The following is a 19,759-nucleotide window of genomic DNA, read 5'->3' as shown; positions in this document are numbered from 1 at the left end:
AGGAAGAAAAAACATATAAAGTTCTTAATTCAAAAATATAACAATTATGAATAAAAACGTGTAAAAAGTTCCGTATCAACTACTAAAAATAACTAGTAATAAAAATCAGACTTTGGTAGGCCTTTTTTTATTTTTTATTCAAACAATGTTTCTCATTTCGATCTAAAGCCGATATTACGTAAACAGTAAAACGTCAAATTGTGTAAAATATGTAAGACTGGCTGTCACCAGCGACTCCGTCTGCGCGGAATTTAAAAAAAAACTTAATAAGTAGCCTATGTTGTCTTCCAGACTATGTACTACATCTGTGCTAAATATCAGCGACATCTATTGAGCCGTTCCGGAGATACCTTCAAACAAACATCTATCCATCTAAACATTCGCATTCGTAGTAGTAAGTTAGTACAAAGCTTTTATTAAGGTTCATCTCACTTAAGTTTCATCACACCCGATTTTTCTCATCAAATCTTGCAAATTAAAAGCCTACTTCATTATAATGACTTGGTCATCTTATGATGAAATTAGAAGGTCATAGAAACTTCGCAATTTAATAATGATAGGAGTTTTTTCCTCTACAACTTAGGTAATGACTTACATTTATACGAGATTTACGTCTTTAGGTTTTTTTTACGAATGAAGGTGGCAATTTGTTGCAAAGTTACCCCTATATAGATATGTCGTAACAAATTAAAAACAGAAAATAACGCTTACCTTTAGCCCTTACTGTACCCAGAGATGAAGCCATAGAAATATATTTCCCTTTCCTGTGCGTCTCCTCTGCCGTCAATTTCACCTTAGCTTAGTAAAAATAGGTTAAGAAAATCATGATGGGTGTTCTTGTTGACTCGTAGTCAAAGTACGACGATGCATTAATAGTAAGTTGACACATTTACAGATGGTACTTAGTCTAACGCTCGTTTAACACGTTAAGAGACATAATAGAAATAGAAAAAATCACAAAAAAAAAATGATGGAAATAGATGCGTAATATCGAATCTTTAAAATATGTCTAGTTTAGGTTTGAATCAGAAGCTGGGTTTCGGAGATATAGTAAAAAAAATCATGAGGTTACAATTGCCCAACACAGCGCTTAAATATTTACAAGCCGGGATACAGTTACCGGTGACTGGAGTGGCGTTTAACGTGTTAAGAGTAACTAAACTCGTAGGCTCCTTCAGGAATATCGGCTCCATTACTTCGTTATTCTACTATGAATATACAAAGACGAAAGTATTTTTTTTATTTAATCTGTTAAGCTTATCGCGGCTACTTTCGCGTATTATCTTAATTATTTATCTTGAATTAGGTTAATGATTATGTTAATAAAGCCCTCTGAGTTAGGTTATTTAAAAAAAATGTATCACTGTATTACATGTATCGAAGATCGACGTTCATATCACTTTTATTTCTACTTTATTCAATGCCTAAAACAGGTTAGATAGTATTTGAATAATGAGGAAGTTAAATCCAATCAATTTGTCAATGATATTATGGTCTTCGTTGATATCACTGACTGCTCTTTGACAGGTGACAGTTCTTCTTAATTATTTATTCACCTCTGTATATCTTTTAATCTATGTATAGATAATTTCTGACAGGCCGTCGGATTTCCTACGGGTCGGTCGTAAATTGTACAAGTTATGCCTCCGTTGAAATTATCTTAAAGATAAAATTCGATTCAATCAAACTATAATATCTCTTCGACTAGAAAGAATATTTGCGACAGGCGCCTTCGTGTCATTAATTATGTCAAAACTAACTGTCGCCTTCAACTTTTCGGGCGGAATTAAAAAATAAGTGTTCTTCCAGACTATGTTCAATATATATTCCATAGTTCATCAAGTTACATGCAGCCATTCTGAAGATACATTCTAATAAACACCCATCCATGTTTATCTTCGCATTTATAATATTAGTAAGATTAATATTTAAGATTTTTGGTGTGCTTTTTGTCGATGACGCTAAGATGGCGCTTGTTGTAAATATTCCAGGACTTCTGAATTAAAAAAACGCGATTTTTTTAATTAATTTTATTTTCAACTATTCAATTTGTCTTTGATAGTTTCTTGGAAACACGAGTAGTGATGCGAATAAAGATTAAATCAAGTCGTTTTAAATGTCGAATATTCGAATTTATTATGAATTTACGGCCGAATTTAATAATTGATGCTTACAGATAACAATTTTAATTAATCTTATTTCAAAAGGAATGAAAAGGTAAAAAAGGTAAAATAAATATGAAGCACTTAATAATCTTTTGAATTAAAGGGCTGAAAGCTTACCTACCTTAGGAAAACATCGTGATGCTGCACATATCTGAGAAGAAATTCAAAGATATGTGTGAAGTCAACTAACCCGCGCTTGGTCAGCGTGGTTGACTAACTTAAACACCCTTAACTTAGGGTAGGCTCCGAGTCCCTCGGTGGGGATGGATAGTGAGCTGATGATGATGATGATAATGCAGCTTACCTAGTCGATAAATAAACCATTGGTCTGATTAAGTCAGAAATAGACAGAATTGAGACATGAACTTTTTTGTATTTGGTCTTGCAATATTTTTACATCTGTGTCGCCATCTATATTCATTAGTATAAAACTGCGACTTCTTACATTTACTTTTCAAAGATATGACATAGATGGCGCTGTATCATATTTTTTATTGAAAACTTTGACCTATATTATATGGCTATTTTATTTTCCGTTTTTTATTTTACAGGATTTAAAGCTTGTTTTACTATCTTACTAATATTATAATTACGTATGTTTGAAGGTATCTCTGGAACACCTCAACGGATCACGCTGAAATTTGTCATAGATGTAGAACATAGTCTGGAAGAACACATAAGGTACTTATTAAGTTTTTTTTTTATTCAAAGCGGACGGAGTCGCGGGCGACAGCTAGTACCACAAAGTGCTGGATAACTACCAGATAAATTAACTGCCCACAATACTTTGTCAAAATAGTTTGTATTTTACAAATTATTTAGATTTTGAAACTCTAACGACTTTATTTGATAAAAAGTAACCAAAGTAGCTTAATTGGAGTTTAAATGAACATTTGAAACATGCTCTTGGTTGTTTTTTGAGACAAAAATTTCTGTATAAAACGTGATCCCTGTCATTTGACACAACAGATAATATGTTTTAAACAGAATTTTTTTTATCTCAGAAACCCACGTTTACTAAATAAAACTACAAATAAAACAATCTAGTTCAGTAACCGACCATTTATTTTCTATATTACAGGAAGAAATTAAAAAAAAATGCCTCCATTTTAAAACATACATTTGCTAGATACATGTGAGCCTAGAAATTGTAGTAAAATGAGTTCTCTGCTTTGCACATAAAGTTCAATATTGCTTGTCATATATCATGTTTAATATTCTCCATACATTCATTTTACACTTTTTTATCATACTAATATTATAAATGCGAATGTTTGAATATATCTCCAAAACGGCTCAAGATATCTTGATGAAATTTGGACATACATATAGAACATGGTCTGGAAGAACACATGGGCTGAAAAGTTTTTTTTTAGTATCCGTGCGGACTTAGCCGCGAGCGACAGCTAGTCAATAATAAAAAACTTCTTTTTTTAAATTCTAGGTCGAATTTCGATCAATGTCAGACCACAAATAAAGGCGTTATTTATCTAATAATTTAGAAAATAATATTGTGAATGTTAAATATTGCAAATATTTATATTCCACTAACAATGGGTTTCTGAGACCAAAATATTTGTTTAAAACATATTCTCAGTTTTATTAAATATAAAGACGGGGATGTTTTATACAGAGATTTGGATCTTAGAAACCTACGCTAAATAAGTTTTATATACGAAATTTTTAATCTATTATACTAATTATAGTAAAAAGATTTCTCTTTTGAATCGATATTACTCGATTTATATATATGAATAAAATTGGATTGTCTGTATGTATGACATATATTTCGTACAAATATTTGCGATACTTTAAAAAAAACAATTTATTTCTTGTCTGTCTGCAAGTTTGCGTTTGTTCATGTTATCAAAACGGACCTATTTTGACTACTTTTACTGGATAGTAAAAAATATTTCCAAGAATAACATAGGATTTTTTTACTCCAAGTTTTTAAAATCTCGGGCTTTAATTAATAATACCAATATTTATTAAATATTTTAATTATCTTATGGTAATTTTATATTGCCTAGCGTACAATAGTTTTTCATTTTCAAAGTTTTTCTTTTTTATTCAACCCTTTAGGGGGCGTCCATAAATTACGTGAGGTGTTTAAGGGGGTGGGGGGGTCGAGTCAAATCTCATCTCGGCAAATATCACGCAATTTTTTCTGATCGAAACAAATGTAAATAAAAGCACGAAGCATTTTTTTCACAATAACGATCCAACGCGTTTACGTAACTCACATTTTGAAAAATCTCACATGACATTGGTGGATGAGGGAGGGGGTTGAATAAAATCTCACGACATCTCACCAGGGGGGAGTGAGGGGCAGAAAATTAAATAAAAACACCTCACGTAATTCACGGACGCCCCCTTACATTGACCTACAAAACATAAGTTCTCTTTCTGACATTTTTTTTTAATATTAAATAAAATTTTACAATCAAATATAATTTTTATGCTAGACATTTTTAGTGTTGACAACAAAAAATTCTTGATACTTTTGTGCTCATAAATTTGTTTTTTTTTATTGTATGTTGTTACAAAATTATCTAATTTAATCCAAAAACACGACATATGACATAGCTCCCGATCAACAATGTAACAGCGACTGAGATATTTTTTTTATTTGAGCCATAAATTACTCATATCTCAGGAAATACATTAAAAAATTAAAAAAAAAACTATGGCTTTTTCTCGAATAACTTGTATAAATACATTTTAAAATCTCCAATACTTTGGAAAAAAAATTAGCGAAATTTCACAGTTAACAAGTACCAAGATTTATTAATCGAATTATACAATATCAAAGTATCAAAATCGATTTTACCAATACTATAATTTATTATCAATTTATGATTAAACCACAAATATAAAGTATTTAAAGAGTATCACAAATTGTAATTTAAGTATTGCAAATTGCAATTTGTGATTTAAGTATTACAAATTGCAATTTGTCACTCAGTATTATAAATTGCAATTCACACAAATCAAGTCGCTGTTACGTAAAGGCACATACATGTTTGTTCGCTTGTTTAATAGTCGTCGACGTCATAAAGGTTGTCGATTTCTTCATCATCAAGCTGCATCGATTGGAAGTCCACTTTGTAACGAAGGAGACCTGTAAAATAATTTAGACATTATTTCAAAAATGCAATAGAATTCAAATTTATATAATTACAAATATATGAAATTGAATTTGATGTTAATAATTTTATTTGACAATAAATGCCTGATTTATTTTATGCCAGTACAGTAGGATGATAGCACTGGCCTGGGTACTGTTTTGGGTCAGTGTAAGTGGCCTATACTGGCATAATGTAACCCCTTACTTAAAATTATATTAACAACTATAGCAGATCTTTTTCTTAGAATAAACAACAAAAAATCTTAAACTATTGAAGTAAAAAAAAGAAAATTCACTCTGAAAGCATGCATAAAAAATCATCGATAAAACATACATAAGAAAAAAAACGTAATTTAATATTTTTTTATAGATAAACCGAGTTTTCTTTGACTTAATCCATGCGTTATTATTCCAATTAACTATGGCTTTCGATCTTTGAACAAAACAGAAATAAGACAAGTATCACATAATGTTTCAATAAATTATAAAACTACAAAACCCACTGACCTATTTACATGGACAGGCTACGAGTCATAGTATTTTGTGCCATTTTGACTATGACTCAAATACAATTTTACATTACAGCTAAATAAAAGTTGTAATTTCCTGTCCATATCAAAAAAGGTCAGTGACAAAACAAAAAAAATACATCAAAAAAAACCAATGATTTTTACCTCGTTCCAAATATAATTGCGTGTAAAGAAATGACATATATTTAGTAAGACACAGAATAAAACAATTCACATACAAATTATCACCCAACTTACCAAAAAATATCTCTTGATATATTTAAAATGAAGACGTAATTAACTTATAAAAACTAAAATTTAGACCCTTAAAACAGCTTTAGACATATTTGTAGGATTTTTAATTGGGTTATTATATTCGTAAGCGCACCGTCTTCGCCGCGACGTACACGCGTAGTCAACCCGTACAAAAAGAATGACACGTTTAGTAAACTTTATCACTCTTTCGCACTCGACTTGAGACGCGCAATCGTATGGAAAAGACGATGCTAAAGGTTAGATAGTCAAACAAGGATATCTAAATCTAAAGAGGCGTTGCTATCACGTTTCCGATACTAAAATCTCTGTTTAAAACATGTCGTTATCTCTGTTTAAGACGAAAGGCAGAGATGACGTTATATTTTACAGAGGTTTTCATCTTAGAAACCCACGGTTAGATACAGAAAAGGAGACAAAAGAGACATGATAGCTGCAGTACAAATGGGATGGTAACATTTTTGACATTGAGAGGGGCGCTAGTGAGCTGTCGTAAGCCTTATGCAAACCGGTTCAGACATCCTTATCGGACTATAAGTTACGGTTGGTTTCTGAGATCCAAAAATCTCATCCATGTCTTTGACAAAAAAGAGATATAAACATGTTGCAAACGGGTATTTTGGTCTCGGAAACCCATAGTAAATGTCAATGACATTCAAGGTTAAAAGTTAACATTTAGTTTTAAAATAAATCACACAATTATTCAATATAAGAACATTTTATGTAGAATAACTATATGAAGTCGGGAATAACCAATAAACATTTTTTTTATATATTTTTCATATGTATATTGTAATATGAGAAAAGCATACATTAATTCCATATCAGAAAACCCGCAAAAACCTTATTACTATCACATCTTATAAATATTTTTATTCGTTTCAAACTTAAAACTATACTATTTTAATATTTAATTACTAATAAAAAACATCTTTACACTCAAAATTAATAATTAACGGCACACCAAAAAAAAAACATCAAAACCTACTTTAGTAAAATTTGGTTATCAAATTATAGAATCTGGCAACACTTTTGATAAAGCTGGTAATACACCACAGTGCAATGTATGCTTCTCCATTACACTAGCTTATCGGATATGAATGATCATTTTGGATATACATTGTCGTACCTGGATAAGCGAGAAACCTCTTTAAGCGAGAGTTATTATCAGGTGCCAACAGACAACTTTCATATGCGAGAAACTCGGGTTAGAGATACCTCTATTAGCGAGAAACTTAGGTAAGAGAGAAGCCTCAATTAGCGAGAAACTTAGGTAAGAGAGAAGCCTTTATAAGCGAGAAACTCGGGTTAGAGAGAAACCTTTACAAGCGAGAAAAATATCGCTGTTCCTTGGACTCTCGCTTATCCAGGTTCAACTGTTCTGTGCCTAGAAATATAATATGTGAAGATATTACTATCAAATAGATAAACAAAAAAATAAATAGATTGAATGTGAATAGCTATAAAAGTAATTGGAGAAAGTACCTATGGATTGTGTGAAGGAGGATGTGTGTACTGAAGGAAATGTATGGAAGAGTACTGTGCCGATAATATGTAGGGAAAAGAGCAGGCTGTTGACACAGTTAAGGTCGTTAATTTCCTATCCATTCAAGTAATTTGATGTTCAACAATAATCGCCATCTTACAAATGTTAAATGAGAATGTTTGGATATATGGATGGATGGATGTAGATCATAGTCTGGAAGAACACATAGGCTACTTATGAAGTTTTTTTAATGGCACGCGGATGAAGTCGAGAGAAGGCAACAGCATTGCAACATCTATACATATAAAAGAAAGTCGTGTTAGTTACTCTATTTATAACTCAAGAAGGGCTTTACCGATATGGTTGAAAATTGGTGAAGAGGTAGCTTAGAGCCAGGAGACGGATATAGGATACTATTTATTCATTTTTTTTTAGAATTTATGCCTAATTTATATAAGCGAATGTTTAGATGGATGTGATGTGGATGGATGGATGGATGGGTGTTTGAAGATATCTCTAGAACGGCTGAACGGATCTCGATTTAGATTTTCGTTATGTACCTCACAATAAAACTTCGAAGACGGTTACGAAGACGTTAGACGTTAGACGAAAAGTGGTTATTTTTCACATATATATTTCTAGGCACAAACGTCATATAGCATGTAGTTTTATATATTAAAAATTGCCTCCATTCAAGTCGATTCAAAGTATCTGGATAGGCTTTAAATACGAATTTAACTTGTACAGTGTAATTTATAAGTAATTTAGTCTAAGCTATTACTAATTTGGACCTTTATATGGCACCCTAATTATGTAATATGTTTAAACACCATAGATATAAAACCTATAGATACATAATCTGAACCATCATCATCAGCTCACTATAAGTCCCAACTGAGAGGCTCGGAGCCTACCCTAAGGTAGGTAACTAGGCCATAGTCAATACTGACCCAGTGCAGTGACTTCACACATATCTTTGAATTTCTTCTCAGATATGTGCAGCATAACAATTTTTTCTTTCACCGTAACATAAGATAAATGTACATATTGAAAAACACATTGGTACATGGCGGGATTCAACCCAGGCTTGCAGATTACAAGTACGTAACCCCTGAGCCACTGACGTACTTTAATATTGTTATTGACTTCACTAATGACATATCCAGTATCTCTATGTTACGTCCAACTTGTAACACTCATCTATAGATTATATATCTATGGTTTGGCATATTCCTAGATATATTTCTTATGTTTAGTAATCGTCAAAGCTTCATGTTTATATTGGTTAGAAATACGGTATTCAAATACGTAAGAACTGACGCCATATTGTCACATCATGGTAAATCATAAAATCGGTAGGCAGATAAAATTGATACGAAATTTTAATTGAAATTATTAGAGTTAATACTAAGAGTTTTATACTTGAAAAACAAAACAGTATATTAAGTTTAATAATTATTTGATTATAGTCAATAAGACAAAGAAATATAATAGAAATAAAACAAAGACTAATTTTTAAAACACAGACGTAACTGGATAAGCGAGAAACCTTTATAAGCGAGAGTCATCGTCCGACGGACACCCTCCACAAGCGAGAAACCCCTATAAGAGAGTCATCGTTTGTTCTGACAGACAACCTCCATAAGCGAGAAACTTCTATAAGCGAGAGTCATTGTCCGACGGACAACCTCCATAAGCGAGAAACTCGTGTAAGATATATCTCTATAAGCGAGATATCGCGGTGCTTTCGATTCTCGCGTATCCAGGTACAACTCTATTTGACAATCCCGCAAGTCCGTGTTTGTTCCGCATTCAGTTAAACGGTTTATCAATTTTGACGGAACTTTTAATAGAAAATAACTTATGTATTTACTGTTAGTAAAATCCGACACAGTGCCGGTGTGTCGCAACACTAGCCTTATTAAAATGTCAACGTTTATGTCCCCTCACTAATCAATCTGACACTTGATAACGAAAGCGCGCCATTCGCGCCAAAGGAATCTAACTAATAATGTCTAAAATTACTTAGGCATTTTTTAATTCCACGCTGAAAAAGTTGCGGGTAATAAGTAGACGATATTTAAGGAACTTTAATGCATATATCAAAAGTCAAATGCTTAATATATTTGAACCGCTCTAGCGGTTTATGATATCATTTTCTGTCTCTCAACAAGAAATCACTGTAGCTAGCTTTACTAATTTTTGGTATTTAAATTTATCCATACATTAAAATTAAAGTAATGATAAAGTTATTTAATTTCTCACTAAGTAACGAATCACATATTCACTGTAGTCGAAACCCCACTTGATTTGAACCCACGAAGAATAGATATAGCCCGTTTATTACGTGTTTTTGGCAATTAACCGTGAAAATAATTTAAAACTTTGTTAACTAAGCATATCACTGTTTCGTGTCGATATATCAAGGATTCCACGCATTTTTACTCACTGACAAGACATGGTAAAAGCAGAGTTAATCTGTGCCTATTTGAAAATCGCCATTTTGGAGCAGTGTAGTTGTAGCGGTGTTGGAAATTAAAACTAGTAATATGAAATTAACCGACAGTTACTTTAACCAGCACATATAACACGAAACGAAGCAAAAACTATAATTTTCAAGAACCTATATAATAGAAAAAGGTAGAAAATGAGTTAGTGGCCACAAAAATTCGACATTTGCAGATGCGTTGCCTGCCATTAATGGAAAGAGGGGACGCACGAAAAGAGGGTTAATCACTTTTCTATACGTCCTTTCCTCTGCCACATCCACCTTCCCTTCCCATCCCTTCCTTAAAAGATTGGGAAGGGAAAGAGGACTAAAATTAGGCCTCCGGCACACACTCATCAGTCTGTACACGGAATGACTTCCACTTGACGCCTGTCGTCTGTCTAATCTATCCAGATTTATTCTAGAGGTTTAAATATAAAAAGAAAGCTCTACCTAACATCATTTCTTATTCTCACGCTTATAAGTTCGGATAGCACCTAGATTACTATGGATAGCATAAACTAGCTTCACTAAAGACTCAAATATATCGACTTGAATGGAGTACAAAGTACAATTTCATAAGGCTATACTATTGCTCAAGGCATTTTCGGTTCAAAAGGAAAGCTTGTATAGTTACATACAAACTTTATGAAGGCTCTGAATATCGCACTTTTTTGTCTCTTGACCTCGCAACAACACTGCGCATTTTACTACTAAACGGCCTGTACTTAACCTCGAGCGTTCATAAAGTTTGAATCATGTTATACATACAGTCGAATCTAGAGAGCGAGAAACTTCTATAAGTGAGAATCATTGTCCGATCTCGATCGACGACCTCTATAAGCGAGAAACTCTGGTTAAAAACCTTTTTAAGCGAGAAAAATATCGCGGTCGTAATCTCGCTAGTCCAGATTCGACTGTATTTACATATTAAGCAAGAATAAAAGACAAGATTATAGAAAATTAAATGAAATCAAACTAGTAAAGTTATTTGTGGGGAAAATTTACAGTAAAAACCGTTTAATACAACATACAACGGATTCTATTTCTTTTAAATTATATTTATACGCAAAGTCGCTTATAACGACATACCCTTATTACGACCATTTTTAATGAATATTTTTGGAAAATCTTATTAATTATAACGACTAACACTTTTTTGCTTTTGTATTCTGAACCTTTAATTACAATCGGCTTGCCATTTTCCCTACGTAGTGTCATATCTGAATACACTTCCATATTTTTTCTTGTGCTTCGTTTTTGCTTCTCAATAAATCACCGATGTCATTCAAATTTCCTACAATATACAGTCGACCCTGGATAAAAACCCTCTATGAGCGACAGACACTGTCCGATCCCGACGGACAAACTCCATAAGTGAGAAACTCGGGTTAGAAAGAAACCTCTTTTAACGAGAGTCATTGTCCGGTCCCGAAGGGCGACCTCCATAAGCGAGAAACTCAAGTTAGAGAGAAACCTCTATAAGCGAGAGTCATTGTAAAATCCGACGGACAAACTCTCTATATGTGAGAAACTCGGGTTAGAAAGAAACCTCTTTAAACGAGAGTCAGTGTTCGGTCCCAAAGGGCGATCTCCATAAGCGAGAAACTTAGGTTAGAGAGAAACCTCTATAAGCGAGAGTCATTGTAAAATCCGACGGACAAACTCTATATGTGAGAAACTCGGGTTTGAAAGAAATCTATTTAAACAAGTCATGGTCCGGTCCCAAAGGACGACCTTCATTAGCGAGAAACCTTTATAAGCGAGAATTACTGGTCGGATCCGACGGACTCCATAAGTGAGTAACACGGGTTATAATGAAACTTCTATAAGCGAGGTAAAATCCCTTGGACTCTCCCTGGATAAATATCCAGGTTCGACTTTACTTCATTGGCCAATCGGTTATTGCGACTGCTTAACACCGGATGTTCTAACGTCGTTGTAAACGGTTTTCACTGTTCAATGTGGGGTGTAAGGTTTGGATCGCAACAGTCGGTTTAGTAATTCGTCGTTTCCAATCTACGTTTTATTTCGCTTGGTGATTTTTTTTTTCAATTTCACAACATCAAAATAATGATATGTATTCGAATGTGAAATCATTTTAAATGTTTAAAAAATTTACATTTAAAAAAGCTCAATCGTTTTAACTGATATTCTGAATAAGATCTTATTATTGAGTTATAGAGAAAAAAACATGTTTACTTGTGAATTAAAAAAAAAATATTCAAATAATTAAATTAAAAAAAATTGAATTTTCTTAGTATTCTAAAAGAGTGGTGGGAGTACTTAATTAGGTGCAATATACCCCCATTATGTTACTGTTCAAGTAAATCCAAAAATGGTAACTTCTCAATAATATCTAGTGCAAAACGCAATGAAAATGGACCCTGCATATTGACATTAGTATTATATAACCGTGGGTTTACACTGACACACTATTTTTTTTTGCATTAGCGTTCCGATAGTATAGTTCCACTTTAAAATAAATAAAACCGACTGTGGCGTATCCAAGCTTTTAAAACAAATACAAGCTTTTAAAACAAATACAAGCTTTAAATCTACATTGTGATTGGTGTTTTTTTTTTATAACCGACTTCAAAAAAAAGTCATTTTTTTGTCTTCATTTATAAACCGATTGAAAAAAAATATGTCACACAAGACATTTTTGTATTTTTTTCTGACTTTTAATCGTTTAAATTAACCTTGAATTCTGGGAAAATTAAAAAAAAAAGAAATTTACTTGTCTACAAAAAAAATTTTTTTTGAAGTCGGTTTTTACAATTTTTTCACAATCCCGTCTACCCCCCTTCAATAGTCGTCGAGGTCGACATCGTCCAGCGGTTCGTCTAGCTGCAGCGATTGAAAATCCACTTTGTACCGTAGTATACCTATTTTTTACCCATCCAAGCAGCATTAACCAAAATAATATTGTTAGTAATAAGCATTAGTTAAAATAATCTATACTTAAGAATTATTTAATAATCATGTTACCGTACACCCATAGTACTTACATACTATGTTATCGTCACTGTATAGTACAATTTACACACATCATGTTATGTTACACGCATAGTATCTACATATAAAGTTATCATGGTCGCATAGTATTATAAAATTCTCATCACAATGTCAGTTATGAGAACTCCATACTCCTCAGAAACAACTTGACACAGACGGAGTCGCGGGAGAGAACCAGTAATACTAACATGAAATGTATTATTTCATAGTAAGTAAATTTATATACTACATATCATGTTATCGTAGTCGTATAGTCATGTTTTATTGCTCAATTATTATGTAGAAATGTCATTAAAATGACCTATCAAGTTATGCTAACTGTTAGGAAGAAAATCCGACACTGTGCCGGTGTACTGGCGCAACACTAGCCTTACTAAAATATCAACGTTTATGTTCCCTCACTAATAAAATATAACACTTGACTTGGTAATAAAAGCGCATCAATCACGCCAAAGGATTCTAATAATGTCATAGTATCTAGGTATCATGTTACGGTACCCGCATAGTACATAAGGTATACTGACCGCCAATGCCACCAAAGCCGCGCACAAACTGACTTCCCTCCTGACTCTTGTCGGTGATGATTTCAAGTGTGGCACCAAACGACTTATAGTTATTAGCGAGCCACTCCAACAACGGCTGGCACTCCACCAGCTCCAATTCAACTCCGCTCTGAAATATACAAAGAATAAATTAACAATATGTATGATTATACTAATACTAGCTGTCGCCCGCAAGTCCGTCCGTGCGGGATTAAAAATAGATGTTGTCCGATTCTCAGACCTACTCAATATGCTCACAAAATTTCATGAGAATCGGTCAAGTCGTTTCGGAGGAGTATGGGAACGAAAATTGTGACACGAGAATTTTATATATAAGATTATAAATGGATGGATGGATATGCATATGCGTTGCTTTAATCGGCGAAGGAGAGGATGCACAGAAAGAAAATATCCTCCCTTTCCATTATCCTCTCATCCGGTAAGTCCACTTCCACTTCCCATCCTTTCCTTATAAGAAAAAGGGTGGGAAGGAAAAGAGGCCTCCGGGACGCAAACTCATCAGATGAAACGCGGAATTGCTTCCACTTGATGCCTGTCTTCTGTGTGGTCGTGGTATTTCACCGGACGAGTCGGGACAATTCGTGCAAACATTTTAAAGCTCGCTCTATCACTGTTAAATGTATGTATGTATATAGATATTTATATAGTCACAAAAATATAAAATCAGTAGAGAATAGATTACATGATAGGTTTCATATATTCCTGGTCAGACTATAAGTGAAATGAACTAACCTCTTTGTCAGTGAAATGCGACTTGTCTTTCTCTTGTTCAGGCGTGAGGTGCAGAATGGTCTCCTGGTTGGTGGCATGAGATTTTAGCACGTATCTGAAAATTAAATACAATATTATAAGATTTAATACGACAAATAGACAGACCGGGACAAAGCAGAGCAGATTTTTATCTTACTAGTATTATAAAGGTGAATGTACGGATGGATGTTGGTTACAAGGTATCTCCAGAATGGCTTCATAGATCTCGCTGAAATTTGGTATAGATCTAGAACATAGTTTAGAACAGTGGTTCCCAAACTTATTTTGTCTACTGCCCACATTGAGAATAAATATTTTTTTAGCGCCCCCATATTTTCACATATTTAAAAACCACTATAACTTCAAATTAAATTAATTAATTATTGTGACGTATATATGTATATTAACGGAAAATTGTAAAGGAAACTTTTACTATAACCCACAACTTGAGACCTGCAGCAAGCACAAGGGGACGTTATCGCACACTTTGGGAAAGACGTCTAGAACAATGCAGGCTACTATTTTTTTTTTAAATTTCGCGACGACGTTGCAGACGCCGACTAGTACATATCTAAAGACATACAGACAGACTCACCTTTGTATATCAAGATTCTCCCAGCAGATGAGTGTTTCCACGGCACCAAGTTCCAAAGCCCGCAGAGTGTCATCCACACCAAAGCAGTATTTACCGGTGTCCTATTTTATAAATAAATAAATTAACTAAAATTTCCACTGATCTAACTGCCATGGATATTATTCACAAGTTTATTGGAATAAGAGTCTAAATATCACAACCATACAAAAGACAGGTATTAAGTGGAAGCAATTCCACATGTGTGTGTTCTGGAAGCCTAATTTTACACCCTTTCCATTTCCACCCTTTTATTCTAAGGAAAGTATGAGACAGGAAAGTGGGTTGCACAGAATAAGGGACGGATAGAAAAGGAAAATATTTTTTTATGGGCTCCGTTCTCATTCGGTTAAAGGTAGGCAACGCGTTTGCAATTGCGGGTTAGAAGGTATCTCCAGAACTGATGAACGGATATTAATGAAATTTGGCTTAGATGTAGAACATATAAGCTCTACTTAACTTTTTTATAATTCTGCACAAACGGTCAAAGATGAATTTACCTGTGAGATCTCATCAAAGTATCTTCCGATGAGTTTCTTCTCTTGTATAAACTTGACATTCTGTAGAGACTCAGCGGCCAACTCGATAGCTTGATTGAATCCATTCTCACCACCATAAGATACATCCACCAACTTGATGATTTTAGATTGGAGACGCTGAAAATTGAAATATTTAAAATGAAAAAATATAACACAGCAGTAATTATATAAAGACCAAATAGACAATTATTCAGGTAGAAAATTAAAAAATAGGACTAAGTTTGGAAAAAATGTAGATATTTTACAACAGAAAATGTCTTACTCTAGATTTCGGACTAATTTTAAAGGCGCAATTATAGTCTACATGACTACATCTGCTAAATCTATTTTTTATATCATAAAGTGGGAAAAGAGCACAGAGCAACCAGAATTCCACAATTGCAGATGCATAGAAAAAGGATATTTTTCCTTCCTACGAGTCCCCTCCTCCAAATCTACTTCCCCTTCCCATAAATAAAAATGTTTTAATATTTTTCCCTATGTTTTACTAAATAACTGAATAAAAATTGAAATTGAAGAGTATTAATTCTAAGAAATTATTAACCTTACTCATATTATAAATGTGAAAGTATCGATGGATGGATGAATGATTGAAGTTATCTCCGGAAGAGCTGAACGGATTTTAATGGAATTTTGCAGACATGTAGAACATAGTTTAGACCAGTCTTTTCCAAGTGTGCGATAACGCCCCCTTGTGGGCGTTGCAATCCACAAGGGGGGCGGTAAGAGACCCAGAAAGAAAATGGGGGCGTTGTGTAGAGGCCTGGGGGGTGATTTGTATTTTTATTTAGCTAGGAGGCCTCTCAGACAACGACTGCATGAGCTCTCCACTGTCAACAACAACTTGTGAACATCAACATATATGAATTAAAAGATTGCTTAAACTCTAATATGGGGGCGCTAAAAAAAATATTTATTCTCATTGTGGGCAGTAGACAAAATAAGTTTGGGAACCACTGGTGTAGAAGAACGCATAGACTACTTATTATATTTTTTTTATTCCGTGCGGAAGTAGTGACGGGCGACAGCTAGTTATAAATATTCATAGTATCCTTACCGGATCAAACATATCAGACTGGGACAACTCAGTTTTGAAGTCAGCGGAACCAGCTAGAATCAAACCAGCTACATTCGGTCTATCCGCACTTATGAACAACTGTGTTGCAACTTCAGCCACCTTACGGACATAATTATGTCGCTTTTCCATACGTAGACGTGCGAAACGCAACGCAGATTGACCACCACGACCGTGCTTCTTGGGTAAATCTACAGTGAACTTGTGGAGTACCTGGGAAAAGAATCAAAAGCTATAAATCCCCACTGAGGGGTTTGCAGGCTACTCCAATATCTCCATGCAACCAGCATGGATTTGACTTGGACTTGGAAATTTGGCATAGATGTAGAACTGTTTGAGGAGAACATATAGGCTACTTTTTAGTTTTTTTCCGCGCAGACGGAGTCGGCTGCTAGTAGTTACTACAGAAATGAACAATTTTTTCGACTAAATGAGAATTACATGTTATGGTGTGTTTCTGTGAATGTTTAAAACAAGTTGTAACTCTATTTTGTCAAATATAACGACAGTGATGACAATATGTTTGATATACATCTTAGAAACAGTTTAACAAGGTTGGTAGTTAGTATCCTTGTAGTTAATTATAACTCACCTCTCTAGTATTTCCTTGCAGTGTACCAAACAGGGCACCATTACCATCCATAACGATGAAACCAAATTTATTATCATCAGCCAGTAATGCAGTGAGAGCTTCTGTATGGAACTTATTATCACATAAATAGAGAGATGTATTAATAGGCTTGAAAGGTTCAAAATCAATGTTAACCTTCTTTTCTTTGCCCTCCTCAGTGACAATGGTACCACAGTAGATAACTAATCCATTTGGCGGTACTGGAAAAAAAATATAAATTAATTCTCTGATTCAATTATCATCATCAGCTCACTATAAGTTCCCACCCAGTGGCTCGGAGCCTACCCTAAGTTTAGGGTGATTAGGCCATAGTCAACCATGCTGGTCAAGTTCAGGTTGACTTCACACATATCTTTGAATTTCTTCTCAGATATGTGCAGCATCACGATGTTTTCCTTCACCGTAAGAACGTCGGATAAATGTACATATGTAATAAGAAATCGAAAAACACATTTGTACATAGCGGAATTCGAATCCAGGACCTGCAGATTGCAAGTCAAGTGCTTGATTGATTCTATTAATGTAAGCCGCTATTACGCATACAGGATAATTACTAATAGTATGATTAACACTATAAAAATAGAAACAATAACAAACATAACTTTTAACTATAGTTTCACTCACCTTTCGTATATAATTTGAGTCTATGTTGTACAGATGTAATAGCTCCCAGGACAGATAATCTGTTCACTCGGGACTTGATGTTAGATGCTGTACCAAATTCATCAGCCAACATCTTCGATACACGTGAGATTTGATCCTTGGGCGGTATGATCAGGGATATCATTGATGTACCATTACTGAAATTAAAATAGAATTTTTGTTAGAAAATCTTAAATATATATTTTTTTATCCTTCAATCACAAAGGCCTAATTGTTCTCTTTCCCTCAGCAACTTTTTCTTAAAGATTTGATAGTGGAGAAGATGCATAGGAAGGGAAATATTTTCTTTCTATGCATCCCCTCCTCTGTCAATTAAAGGTAAGCAACATATCTTCAAAATGTGTATGTCTATGGTCAACCTACAACTTTATTTCTCAACTTTGTAATCCAAGGTGCTCTGTGGACCCCAGTTGGTTCTTTTGAACTGCTTTGAGAGTTGTTGGTCTGCCCAATGTTAAAATATAGCAACTTGGACTTGTTATTTGATAGCTATTGTGCCATAAATAACTTCAGTTGTATTAAATGGGGGATGTCAATCATATTTTAGACTATGTGGGGGACATATACTATGTGGAGATGTATATTAAGGGAGTCCGAGAGACCCCAATATTCATCGCTTATCCAAACTCTACTCTATCTTTAAAAATAACAAAAATAACCAAGAAGGATATGCATAGACTATTTCAATTTAAAAGGGAAATAAAATAAGCATAAACAAATAAAGAGAACTAATGTTTTTTTTCACAATTGAAAGTCTGAAGAAACTTTACTTCTTTTCAAAACAAAAAGACAAAGGCTTGTTATATTCAGCCAAGTCATGTTTGTTTTTGTGTGATAATTGGAAACAAAGACACTTGTATAAAGTGTTTATTTTAAGGCAGCAATTTGTTAATTTTTCCATACATGTAAATATTACTGATTCATAATACCATTTATAACGCTGGTCATAAATGAAAGTATGATTCGAAGAAAAAAAAATCGAGTGAAGTACGCCGAAAGCTGCAGAACCGCATTGCGCGAATGCATTCGATTTTCAAAAGCAGCCAAAAGGGCGCGTAATTCCAAACAGTCCAAATCAGCTGGACAATTTTTTCCCCAGTTCTAACAGACTACTAAAGTACTTAAATTTCATTTTGAGAACGTAATTTTTCGATTATGATACTCAGAGTCTATTAAATGCGCATTCCTGCATCCTTTGCGTTTCCACAAGGTTATTTCTGCGCATGCAAATCGCGCATGTGCCCGTCCATCGTGCAAGTGACGCAGCCGTGTTGGCAATTTCATCCAATGAAATAGCCACAAACATAGCATAGTACAATGACCACGTTGTTACTGCATAGCGTCAATCTATACCAAGAATGTGATACTTCATTCATAACTCACCCTCTCGCCATCTCCAAACTCTTGATAAGTTTCTTAATCTTCCAGATTTCGACATTGCGATCCGCTGACGATTCTTCGGACATTTTGGATCGGGTTAAATAAACTAATACACCACTAAAACACTCCGAATAACGGATAAATAAACGTAAAAGTCTGTAAAACACACCACTAAACTTTAATAATAAGGGAATTCGAGGGAAAGGGACTTCAACTCGCGGTTAAAACTGCTTTAATCCAGATCGAACCGGACGGACGAGACACCTCGCGACTTCGTTCACTCACTTTCTAGTTTACATTTACGTCTTTCGTTACTCGTACTTTTCTTCTGGTGCGGGGATTCTTGGATTTTTTCTTTATTCGGTTAACCCTAAGCATGTGGGATACAAAAATCAGACATTTGAGGATAAAAAGATGACGTGACGGAACTAAGCGATCGAACGAACGCCTCCACTCGTCGC

The 19,759-nt window shown here is 34.2% G+C and overlaps 1 protein-coding gene across 1 annotated transcript; it reads right to left on the bottom strand.

Moving 5' to 3' along the window:
* Nucleotides 1-4,737: 4,737 nt before the first annotated feature.
* eRF1 (eukaryotic release factor 1) lies at nt 4,738-19,727 on the bottom strand. Its single transcript, NM_001312544.1, is given in 9 exon segments — nt 4,738-5,286; nt 13,591-13,738; nt 14,362-14,455; nt 14,975-15,075; nt 15,511-15,666; nt 16,607-16,837; nt 17,217-17,455; nt 17,880-18,055; nt 19,302-19,727. Coding segments are annotated over 9 exon segments (1,314 nt in total). The 5' UTR covers nt 19,385-19,727; the 3' UTR covers nt 4,738-5,200.
* Nucleotides 19,728-19,759: the final 32 nt, after the last annotated feature.

The sequence above is a fragment of the Papilio xuthus genome, unplaced genomic scaffold, assembly GCF_000836235.2.
Source record: "Papilio xuthus unplaced genomic scaffold, Pxut_1.1 DF827870.1, whole genome shotgun sequence".
Lineage (NCBI taxonomy): Eukaryota > Metazoa > Arthropoda > Insecta > Lepidoptera > Papilionidae > Papilio > Papilio xuthus.
Note: the sequence above shows the minus strand (reverse complement) of the source record. Positions and strands in the feature narration are given on the sequence as shown.